General features: G+C 44.3%; 2 protein-coding genes across 3 annotated transcripts in view; one reads left to right on the top strand and one right to left on the bottom strand.

Moving 5' to 3' along the window:
* Nucleotides 1-753: 753 nt before the first annotated feature.
* LOC140122762 (fucolectin-like) overlaps nucleotides 754-12,454 on the top strand; it is a 147,769-nt gene continuing 136,068 nt past the window's right edge. Inside the window, exons 1-4 of one of the 2 annotated variants that reach the window (XM_072143957.1) lie at nucleotides 754-887; nucleotides 2,307-2,369; nucleotides 2,564-2,846; nucleotides 3,664-5,928. In XM_072143957.1, the coding sequence (XP_072000058.1) occupies nucleotides 2,315-2,369; nucleotides 2,564-2,846; nucleotides 3,664-3,940 (615 nt within the window). In that variant the 5' untranslated portion in view covers nucleotides 754-887; nucleotides 2,307-2,314 and the 3' untranslated portion in view covers nucleotides 3,941-5,928. Of the gene's footprint in view, nucleotides 888-2,306; nucleotides 2,370-2,563; nucleotides 2,847-3,663; nucleotides 5,929-12,454 lie in introns of those variants that run through there. The other variant, XM_072143958.1, reaches the window with a different exon arrangement.
* Nucleotides 9,887-12,454, bottom strand: part of LOC140122759 (NACHT, LRR and PYD domains-containing protein 3-like) — a 56,661-nt gene continuing 54,093 nt past the window's right edge. Inside the window, exon 11 of the mRNA XM_072143953.1 lies at nucleotides 9,887-10,115. Coding sequence (XP_072000054.1) covers nucleotides 10,028-10,115 — 88 coding nt within the window. The 3' untranslated portion in view covers nucleotides 9,887-10,027. The remainder of the gene's footprint in view (nucleotides 10,116-12,454) is intronic.

The raw sequence follows: 12,454 nt of genomic DNA, 5'->3' as shown, positions 1-12,454 counted from the left end.
GGTCACTGTCCTGCCGGAGGCATCCGGTTTAGGTTGGACAATAGGCACAGATTCCACCAATCCATCGATGTCCACCAAAGCTGCTCCCAGAGATGTCATTGTGAAAATCCATTTTTACCATATAGAGCAGTGGTGGCAAACCTATGGCACGGGTGCCAGAGGTGGCACTCGGAGCCCTTTCTGTGGGCACCCAGGCCTTCACCCCCACACAGAGTTTGCCAGCTATGACTCAAGGCTGTCTCATTGGAGCTCCTGCTCTGGGTCCCCTGATTCTTCCTCTTCAGGGGACCCTGGAAGGAAGCTACAATCCAAATGTCTCCTGTGTTCTATTGTATTGGTGAACTCAGGACGCCAATACGATTAAAACCTGTGATACAGCAAGGATCAATAGGTTACTGCTTAAATTGTAATGTTGGCACTTTGCGACATATAAGTGAGTTTTGGTTGTAGTTTGGGCACTCTGTCTCCAAAAGGTTCACCATCACTGATATAGAGGAAGAATTACACAAAACAGCACGGGACCTGCCTCGCTACCAGAGAAGTGCAAAGAAATAAGGGTCTTAAGTAATATATACATAGCAGTCAGGGGTATTATTGACTGCTCAGCCATCATTTACTAAAATATCTGTACTCAGGGGAGTCATAAGAGGTGAACATTTTGGCTGCTCCCATCACTTGCACCACATTTTCTTTTATTTGTTTGTTTTTTTGAAATTTCAGGATTTCTGATCCTGAATGATTAACAATGATTAATCTCTATGTACATAAGACTGGAGCAGCCCAATGACAATCCCTGCCCCGGACTGTATGGGGTGAGGACACCCAGGACTATATAAGAGGTTCCCATCACCTCTGGAGATACGGCTGGTGAATATTCCTACAGCAAGGTAAGATCTCCCTCATATAGTAACTATCACAAGACGTGCATAGTACCATAGGATGATGCCGGGATGTAGCAGAGCCGGGAGATCTATATGTCATGTGTGCATTGTATCCGCCTGTAATTATTAGCTGCAGTAACTATGCACTGAATATACAGGGTCATTTTTGGGCACTTTTACAAGATTGCAGGATTGTACAACACGGTTAGTTAAAGAAACCTACTATTAGGAATAGACTGACGGAGTTACTCCTGATGGCAGGTACCTTCCTGTCTACTAAGCCCTATGCGGCCTTTACTTAAATTTGTAACCATAACTAACTAAAAACTTTATCTATGCCTAATGCTTATGGACTTGAGAGGTCCCATTAGTGTGGAGCTGCCAGGGCGAGCACCGGGGGCTAAGGCTACATCACACCCCGGTAGCCCCAGAAGTCTTACCTCCGGGTGCTGCCCAGCAGTGTCCTTCAGTAGTAACTTCTTACTCTTTTCGGTAGCGATCCAAGTTACTGCGCATGCGTGGGCACAGGCTAAATATCCAAATAACACTGCGCGGCAGCACCGGGAGGTAACACTTCTGGGGCTACAGGGGTGTTATGTAGCCGTAGCCCCCAGCGCTCGCCCTGGCAGCTCCACAATCCAGTAACCTCTGAAGTTCAGAAGCATAAGGCATAGATAAAGCGCAGAAGCCTCAAAGGATCATTCGCGTAAATGATGGATAAGGCTTTTAGTTAGTTATGATTAATAGTTTAGGTAAAGGGGGTGTAGGGCTTAGTAGATAGAAATGTATCAGCCATCCGGGATAACTCAATTAGTGTATTCCTGATGCTAGGTTTCCTTTAAAAGACATCTACAACCAGGATGAAGGATTGTAAACCAAGCACTGACATCCAGGTGTGTGCCAGGATGCAGTTTTAGGTTTTGGGTTTAGTGAATAATGGCTTCCATTTTCCTCCATTTTCCTCCATGTGGGTACCGCTCCAGTACAGTGGGGCAGATTTACTTACCCGGTCCGTTCTCTGCGCTGGATTCGGGTCCGGCCGGGATTCATCAAGGTAGTTCCTCCGCCGTCCACCAGGTGGCGCTGCTGCGCTGAAAAGCATCTGAACGCTATGGAGTTCACCGAGCCGGACCAAGTGAAGGTAAGCGCGTCCCAAGCGACACTTTTATTGTTTTAAATGCGGCGGTTTTTCCAAATCCGTCGGGTTTTCGTTCGACCACGCCCCCCCCATTTCCATCACGTGCATGCCGGCGCCGATGCGCCACAATCCAATCGCGTGCACCAAAATCCCGGGGCAATTCAGGGGAAATCGGCGCAAACCGGAAATATTCGGGTAACACGTCGGGAAAACGTGAATCGGGCCCTTAGTAAATGACCCCCAGTGAGTGTGATAGTGATGTGACCTCCTCGCTCTTTCCTTCACAGGAGGAATCATGATCTCCATCACTTTCCTGCTGTTCCTGATTATTGGGACAAGTAACGCTCAGTGTAAGTTCCATAGAAGTGGAGATAATAACATGACATTCATTGCTAGTTAATACCGAAGGCCAACAATCACAATACAAACCCATCAGCACCGGCAGGACCAGAACTTGGGTTTCGATAAACACTGAGGGCATCTATAATGTATCAGATTATTTATGATATTAGGACATGACAATAACTCATCTCTCTTCTTCCAGTCCAAAATGTTGCTCTTCAAGGTCGGGCAACACAATCTACAAATGACGGCTGGCTTAGTACTGGGCAAAATGCCATAGATGGGAACACGGATTCTGAATACCTTCATGGATCATGTTTTTCTACAACTTTTGCGCTTTCGCCCTGGTGGAGGTTGGATCTATTGAAATCCTATAAAATATCACATATAACAATCACCAAACGAAACTGCTGTGCACATTTCATTGATGGAGCTGAAATTCTCATCGGAGACTCGCTGGCCAATAATGGCAATAACAATCCAAGGTAAAGCAATGGATGCCCAACCTCCAGCCGGGGCAGTTATGTTGTATCAGAGAATAATCATCTAATATTAGACCAATTACAACCGGTGATGGTGGATTCTGGCTCCAAGAGGTGCATTTAGGTCCTGCCCCCCATCCCCTCCCATCTTGTGTTATCATGTAACCACCCAATTGTTACATACACGATACTTTGCTTCTGCTCCCAGGTTTCTGTTCATGGAGATACAGACCACAAATGCCCAATGTTGATGTAATTTCCCCTAAATATTATTGCATTAGATCTTGGGTCCACTGAAGGGTCCTCTGGTACTCTTATAAGACAGTCCACTTCCGCTTCATGAATTACCAACTTTTAGTCCTTCCCCTTGGACTCAGACCCGCCCATTACTTAGTTGGGCCCACCCACTTTGCAGTGCCTCCTTGTAAGGCATCCACCTCCCAGAGCTTGGAGAATCCTGGATTATAATAGACTGTTCCCTAAATTTAGAGAGAGCTTTCTGCCAATAATAGGACCTTTACCAGATCCACAGCCCTCATTACAGTCCTTGAAATCAATTTAAGGCCATTTTTCGGAAAAGTAAAAAAATAAATAAAAAACAGTGAATCTACTCTGTGGTTTTATATCTGCCCAGGCCCCCGCTGCTGTCTAGTTCCCGGGACTTCTGGAAATGCCAACTATGTGGAAGGACCTAGCAGTGGGATCGGGGCAGTATAATTATCTAAAATCTATTATTTATTTCCTTAGGTTCCCCCTGTCCATAGCATTGTCCTAGGACACACCCATGGACATCGTTGTAATAAATTGTATCTCTTTGCAGATGTGCTGTTTCATCCACTGGTGGCGCTGAAACCTACCAATGCAATGGCATGAAGGGTCGATATGTGAACGTCGGCTTACCGGGAAGATGGGGGTATCTGACCTTCTGTGAGGTCCAGGTCTTCGTATCTCAGGAGGAGAGTGAGACTATCAAAACAAAGAATAACGCGGTGCAGGTGATAGTTTCTGCAAGTGCTAATGCAAATTCCCAATCCACGGCCCAGCAACAGCGATCCGTGCCCAACCGCCGAAGAGGGCAGAGAAGTCCAAATCACTGATTGTGCTCCAGTATCCAGGTGGACAGGCCGCGATAACTCACTGCCAGTGTCTTCGTTGTAAAACACAAGCAACACAAAACATATATATATAAATTAGCAAATCAATAAAGCAGCACTAATTGCACAAATGGTTCCCGGACAAGCCCAGAACTCTGACCAGAAAAGTCCATTCAAGGTAATCTTCTGCACAAATCCGTATTTTGTCCTCTCTCCTCTTGGAAAATTACATCTTTCACAATAGTTTTCTTCCATGATGAAACCTTTTACGTCTTTTAGAAGGTTTGCCAACATTTTTGTGATAACCCTGATGCCACCATTTGTCAAAGATACAGGGGCAGATTTACTTACCTGGCCCATTCGCGATCCAGCGGCGCGTTCTCTGAACAGGATTCGGGTCTGGACGGGATTTATGAAGGTAGTTCCTCCGCCGTCCACCAGGTGGCGCTGCTGCGCTGAAAATCATCTCAACGTGCCGGAATACACCGAGCTGGACCAAGTGAAGGTAAGCGCTTCCCAAGCGACACATTTTCGGTTTTTAAATGCGGCGGTTTTTCCGAAAACGTCGGGTTTTCGTTCGGCCACGTCCCCCGATTTCTGTCGTGTGCATGCCAGCGCCGATGCGCCACAATCCGATCGCGTGCGCCAAAATCCCGGGGCAATTCAGGTACAATCGGCGCAAATCGGAAATATTCGGGTAACACGTCGGGAAAACGCGAATCGGGCCCTTAGTAAATGACCCCCACAGTATTAGGTCTGTACGACGGCAAATCTACACCCTCCGTATCATGATTTGGAACTACACAAAAATGTGTCCTCCTACAATGATTTTGGAAGTTTATTTATCACCTTAGCCAAGATCAAGATTTTTTAAATAACTCTTCATTATAATTACCTTGTCACAGAGACGCGCTGCCTCGTCACATGACTTGGGGTGCAACTCCACGGGGTTTATTTATTTAGCCAACTCAACCTTTTGCACACATTTCACTCAGGATACAAATTAAGCTTAAATTACACCCCATAGGTAGCGCTCACACATACCGAAAGCGCTGCGCTTACAATAGTTACCAATCAATAAGCATCCCCCTCTACATCCGCTCTTACCCCTCTTACCTTGTTACCCCACTAGACATGCACGCTCAGCACTCCAGCAGTCACACAGCTCACCACACTTTGCTATGAGTTCACAGACCCTCAGGGGCCAACAGTAACATGTTCACACTCTGCATAGTACATGTACAACACAGAGGTCTCGAGCTGTATGAGGAGGGCGTGCGGGCTGAGACCTCTCCATACAGAGGTAGGGAAGGATGCTGCATATTGCAGCAAACACCCACTGCTAATACGCTCTATTGGTGTTAGAACCTATTGCGGTAATTAACCCTTCTGATGGCACCGCCGGTATCCAAAAGATGGCGGTGCGTGGGCGCCACCATCTTTATTCTGATTGTTGGGGAGCGGTGATCGGTTGCCACGACAGTCTCGGGTCTTCGTCAGACCCAAGGCTGCATGGCATCTGCAGTTTCGTTACATTGCAGTATATGGCAGGAACTATCAGACCATCCAAGTTGAAAGTACTCTAGAGGGTCTAAAAAAAATTGTAAAAAAAAAGTTTAAAAAATGATAAAAAAATTTAAAAAAAAGAAACAAAAATTCAAATCACCCCCCCCCAGAACTGATATAAAACATAAACAGTATAAATCACAAATGCATTAGGTATTCTCTCATAATGCATGATTTATCAAAATATAAAAAATGATATTGCCAGCGGTGAACCACATACCAGAAAATAGCGCCCAAATATCTAAACGCTCCAGTTACATAATTTTACATCACATAAAAAAATGTAATAAAAAGTGACTAAAAGGTTGCACAGTTCTCCAAATGGTAGCAATGAAAACATCAGGTCATATCGCAAAAAATGACACTTCCCCCAGCTCCGTACACTGAAGTATGAAAAAGTTATTAGTGTCAGAAGATGGCAACATTTTTTTGTACAGATTTGTTTAATTTTTGAAAATGTATTAAAACACAAAAAACTTCTATAACTTTGGTGTCGCCGCGATCGCACCCAACCTGTGCTTTATTGCACTGGTGTTATTTTGAGCGCACAGTGAAAGTCGTAAAAACTAAGCCCATAACAACCTGACGCAAATGTGTCATATTTAAAAAAAATTTCCAGCTCCCAAATAGAAGTCATGGAAAAATTAATAAGTTATGGATTTTCGAAGGTGGAGAGCGAAAAATGAACGAAAAAACGCTGCGTTCTTAAGGGATTAAAGTAGAAAGCTTTACTACAAAAAGGAGTTCAGTGCTTCCGAGGAGAAAAAATTACAAGATAAAATGACACAACACAAGAAAACTGTTACAAAATAAAAAGGGAGAAAAATAACAAAAACTTAAAGGGCACCTACCACCACAAATCTACCTATAAAGGTAGATTGGGTGGTAGGTGGATCAGTGGGACGTGAGGATAGCCCTTTTAAGGGCTAATCCTCACGTCCCTGCACTTTTTTGATAACTTTTATTAGATGGGTGAGTAGGAGGGGTAAAGTGGCTACCGGGGCGTGGAGTAGCCGCCTCGTGTAACCTCAGATGCGGCTACTCCACGCCCCAGTAGCCGCATAAGTAAATTTGAATATATATCTAATAAAAGTTATCAAAAAAGTGTGGGGACGTGAGGATTAGCCCTTAAAAGGTCTCTCCTCACGTCCCATTGATCCACCTACCACCCAATCTACCTTTATAGGTAAATTTGTGGTGGTAGGTGCCCTTTAAAAATGAAAGTAAATCCTGATTCCCTGGAGGTATATATTTTATATATTTACTGTTTGGTTCATGTTTCCTCCTATTAATAAATAAGTAAAAAGTGTTCCTCATGATTGGACAAAGTGTCAGGGAGTATTTAGGTCCTTTGTGGAGGAAGGGTAAGTAGAGAAAAAGATCCAGATCCAGCTCATGGAGATCTTGTGAAGTTTTTTCTTTTATTTACGCTTGTGTGACATCCAGGTATACAGCAACATGAGAAGTCAACGCGTTTCGAGCGATTCACCCATCGTGAATAAGTCATGAATAAGAACGGGTGAACCGCTCGGAACGCGTTGACTTCTCATGTTGCTGTATACCTGGATGTCACACAAGCGTAAATAAAAGACAAAACTTCACAAGATCTCCATGAGCTGGATCTGTTTCTCTACATGTTCCCATACCCTTTGCAGCGGGGTGAACCGTGCTCGAGGAGAATGCGTCTATTGAGGCTCGTGATCTGGAACATCATTTCTTTGTAGAGATGTCCATGTCTATGTGTATTTTGAAGTTTGCACAGTCATCAGGTCAGAGTTTATGATGTTGTAAAAACTCCAAGGTCTAGTAAAAGCTGCCAAAATATGCCAATTGCCCATCATATTTGGTGTATACATCTTATCCACGCGACCGTATATGGCGGCCGGATGTCTGCTGTAGGAATGGCATTTAGCATACAGCCGCCATAGCAGTGCGCGTGTCACGTTGTATGGTGACATCACCGGAAAAGAACTTGTGTGGTACATATGGTCCAGAAGAAAGTCTCCCTATGGAGAGGAGATGGTGGAGGAGCGCTCACCCCTCCACCTCTCCATGTATGATATGCCCATGTCCCGGCCCAGTGGCATTCTTTCATGTGTAAGAATAATTCCTTATTTATATAGTGCACACAGATTACACAAATTGTGCAGAGCTTTCCAAATCAGTCCCAATGGGGCTCACAATCTAATCAACCTACCAGTATGGAGTGTGGGAAGAAACCGGAGGACCCGTAGGAAACACGCAGAGAACATACAAACTCTTTGCAGATGTTGCCCTGGAAGTAAGGAGCCTTAGAAAACTGGCCAATTGTTCTGTGTATTAGATAATTTGGGAAGTTTATATCTCAAGTTCTGACTTGAGAATAATCATCCTTGTTTTGTGTAGCTGTGAATAATAATCTTTAAAGTACTTAATATTACTTCTGGGGTTCTTTCTCTGGTAATTTCTGAGATATAAGAATGTTTTTTGTGAAAGGGGTGTGGATTGGGCCTTACTTGCTGATAGGCTGTTCAGTGATGAGAACCCCACAGATCATGTGGATGGGGGTCCGATGGTGTCCGAGGTACCTTCGTTGGACCCCTCGTTGGTCCCTGAGATGAGTGGAACACACGGCAGCGCATGTCCGTTCTGCTCCATTCATCTCTATGAAGCTGACGGAGGTTGCCGTTCTCGGGATCTGCGGGGGCTCATCACCAAGACCCCCACTGATCCTGTGGACAGGGCCTAACTTATCAGCAGCAGTGTAACAATAAAACGTAAACTTGGCAGCCCCATCCCCGTCACTAAGGGTCACAACACCCTAAATGCAACTCCATAGGATGACTTATCTTTATTTTTCTTCCTTCTCTTTCTGTCTTTTTTGAGACATTTTTTGGCGGATTGCAATTTTTTTTGGAGACATTTTGAAATGTCCTCTGGACATTTGTTTTTCTTCAGTTAGACACATTTATCTTCTATTCCAAATGTGCCAAATCTTGCAAACGACATTTATCATTTCAAATTGTCTCAAATTTGCGACTTTTTTTGGCGCAAAAAACTTCAGACTAAACCATACTTAAAGGGCATCTAGCACCAGGATGAAGGGTTGTATGCAAATGAGCATGAGGGACTCCAGGCTCCAAAGGTGTTAACGGAGCCTGGAGCCCCTCAGGGTCATTTGGATACAGTCCTTCATCCTGGTGGTAGATGCCCTTTTAGGAAAACTTAGAAAATGGAAAGAAGTGACTTTAGACATTTGAGCGACATTTTTGAGACATTTGTAACAAATGACTCAAAAAGAGATCTGAAAAAAAAAAACCTTTAACACAAGGAAAAAGTGAGATTGATAAATTACCAAAGAAGTGGAAAAAAGACCGGCAAAAACAAACAGGGATAAGATAAATGACCCCCCATATATTAAGCTTTTTATGTTACGTTTCGGCCGTGGCCCTTTTTTCAGACATGCTCAGTGACTCTCCCACCACCAATATTTATATACAGAGATCAATGTGAACACCATTCTAAAAATACACGAGTACAAATCAATGAGCAGTAAGATACACGTGATATCGACTCTACATCAGGAATTTCTTATGATCTCTAGGTAAATGTTTAACCCTTAGTAGAATATAGCACAAAACTCCTTCCTAAAAACTCCATGCATTTTACAGAAAGACACCAAAATTGCAATTTTCATTCCTTTTGGGGACAGTGTTACAAGACGGAAGATCCAATATACTTCACATTGTAATAATTTCCATGTTACTCTGATTAACTCCTTCTACCTCTAAAACTGTCAGTTGAAGCTGGGACACGTTTCGTAATTGAAAAAAGTGAATGGGATGTGGCTTTCACCAGAGTGTGCCAGGGTGGGGCACGGCCTCCGACAGAGTGTGCCGGGGTGGGGTGCGGCGCGGCCTCCAAAAGAGTGTGTCATAGTGGAGTGCGGGCTCTAAGAGAGTGGGGCAGATTTACTTACCCGGTCCGTTCGCGATCCAGCGGCGTGTTCTCTGCACTGGATTCGGGTCCGGCCGGGATTCATCAAGGCAGTTCCTTCGAAGTCCACCAGGTGGCGCTGCTGCGCTAAAGTTCCCTGAAATGCACTGAAGTTCACGATCCTATCCTGGATGAAGGTGAGTGCAAGCTCCGCGACTCAATTTCCTTTTTTAAATGCGGTGGTTTTTCCGAATCCGTCGGGTTTTCGTTCGGCCACGCCCCCCCCATTTCCGTCGTGTGCATGCCGGTGGCGATGCACCACAATCCGATCGCGTGCGCCAAAATCCTGGGGCAATCGGCGCAAATCGGAAATATTCGGGTAACACGTCAGGAAAACGCGAATCGGCCCTTAGTAAATGACCCCCCAAGGTGGGGCACGGACGGCAGATACATCACAAAGTCTAAGCCTCCTGTTGTAGAGGGGGGACGGGGGTTCATTATATACTGGCACTCCCCCAACGAGTTCCCACTGTCTGCAAGAAAGAAATAAAACACTCATAACGCCAGAGCTCTGGGGAAGTATTGTCCATATTTCCCTGCATAATCTCTTCAATATTTTATCTTCATGTCTGGTTTGATATTTTGCAGATTTCTTATTCCTTCCTTCTCCTCTTCAGACAATCCATTATCCTCCAGGCTGGAAGAGAAATCATAAGGACATATTAGTGACTTCATATTGTGAGGATTTTCTTAATATTCTATGCAATGACCTAAGATCATGGAAAAAAAATGCTAAATGCACTGGAAATGACAAAAAACATAACATGTGCCTTTTCTAGCTGCATGGGATCCAGAGTCACTCCAGAGACTCTGTTCAGAGAGTCACTCCATGCTGTAGCTTCTCCCCCTCCTCCTTTAGGACTTCCCCCTCCCTCTGCCTGCTGGGATTTCATACAGTGGGAGGGTGAAGTTCTTTGGGACAGTGTAAAAGCCTGTGAAGCTAAAGCATGGAGGGGCTACTGTTTGTATGCCATGTAAAGATGTGTGTTGTTCCTCAGCACACACAGAAAGACCTTGAACTTTCTAGCCACAGGGAGTTTTGTGAACTTCCCTTGGGGATGGAGAGTTCAGGTTTTCAAACAGGAACCTTGTTACAAATAAGATTCACATTAATCAAATATTACATATCATTGGTCAATGTAAGCTTTCTCTCCAGGCAGACATTAAACAGCTGCATTACCAGTTAAAGACAGTAGAGGGTGCACAGCGGTGATCAGGCCCTAAGGACATTTGCACTTTAATAGGAGCAACATTTTGGAATGTTACTGCATTGGCAGGGCCATTGCACTTTTTGATGTTCTTCATGGACTCTCTAATTCTCATATCAACTTCAGCAAGTCTGTGCTGGTGTCTGATTTACAGCTTAAATTCCTTTTTACATGGCAAACCCATAAGTGTAAATATCTTGGTATTTCTATCCCTAATGACCCTTCCCTATTAGGTTAAAGTGATTTTCAACCACTGCTCCACTCTATTGACTTAAAACGTAAAACATTAGCAGTCCCCATTGTTTCTTGGTTGTTTCATTTCAAGGCTTTTATATGTTATGCAGGTTTTCCTATCAATAAGGTCGGTTTACAGGAGATTTCTTTAGCAGAGTCACACGGCAAGATACGCTACGCATGCGCTAGTTTAGGTCAACCTAAGAGTGGAGGAGGCATTGGACTATCTGACCCCCTACTCTAGTATAAGGTCATCCAATGTAAAAGAGGGTCCCACCTAAACAGTGCCCATGGCAAGTCTCTGGGCAGGGAAATAGATCCATTTCATCTTTCCCCTAGACAATTGGCCTGGGGATAGAGCTTACTGGATACGAACCCTGGTACCCCGAGAAATCTGCTTTCTAAATGTACAGTTTTAGTTGCCAGAGATATTTCAACTTGCACAGATTTTATTTCTACCTCTTCTCCACCAATGCCAGTTAGATTGTTGCCTTTTCAAGTAGCCTTAGAAGGTAAGTCCCAAGAATTTTGTCAAAACTGGAATTTATCGCTGCTAAAGACCTAAATCTAAAAGATTCTCCTGAGAGACTCGACAGATTCTTGAATGAGTTTTTACCAGTTTTATACACTTTCTACATAAGCTACAGGTCACGACTTATGGGAGACAATTGGCTACTAGGAGTGTCAGAGATTGTCTGACCTGGCTAAAAGGACCCTCTGTACCTAAGGGTCTACAGAATCCAAGCCATTGTGTATTGATAGATGGGAAAGGAACCTTCAAGCTTCATTTAGTAAAGAGGTAATAAAAAGATTCTTGCAAACTCATGTGGTTTTTCACTGCGCAGGAAAATTCATATAAAATTTTATTAAGGTGGCACAAAACTCCATCTATACTAAAAATAATGGGCCTTTGCCCTCGTGATAGTCGCTGGCGATGACCAAACAAATATTCTGAGAGTGTCCAGTTGTACAAGTACTTTAGACATAAGTGACACAATGGGGCTCATTTACTAAGGGTCCGAATCGCGTACTTTCGTCATGTTTCCTGATGATTTCTGATTTGCGCCGAATTGCCCCATGATTTTGGCGATCGGATTTTGGCGCATCGGCGGCGGCTTGCACGCGACAGAAATCGGGGGGGGGGCGTGACCGTCGGACAACATGATGGATTTGGAAAAACCACAGAGTTTAAAAAAGAATTTGTGTCGCAAGATCAGCACTTACATGCACCGGGACGAAGCAGGTGAACCCCGAAGGACTTCGGCGCAGCAGCGACACCTGCTGGATATCGGGCGCACAGAATTCCGGCAGACCCGAATCCACGTCGGAGAATGCACCGCTGGATCGCGACTGGACCGGGTAAGTAAATGTGCCCCAATTAGTTAATCGGATTAACAATTATAATATTGCACTTACCCCAGAAATTGTCACTTCCAAAACAAATCCTGGACGTCAAGGGGTAAGAGCCTAATAACAATCTTAGCAAAAATACGTAGCACTCATCTGGGTGCGTTCACATGTTCAGCTTTTAGAT

Source organism: Engystomops pustulosus, chromosome 3 (genome assembly GCF_040894005.1).
Source record: "Engystomops pustulosus chromosome 3, aEngPut4.maternal, whole genome shotgun sequence".
NCBI lineage: Eukaryota > Metazoa > Chordata > Amphibia > Anura > Leptodactylidae > Engystomops > Engystomops pustulosus.
Note: the sequence above shows the minus strand (reverse complement) of the source record. Positions and strands in the feature narration are given on the sequence as shown.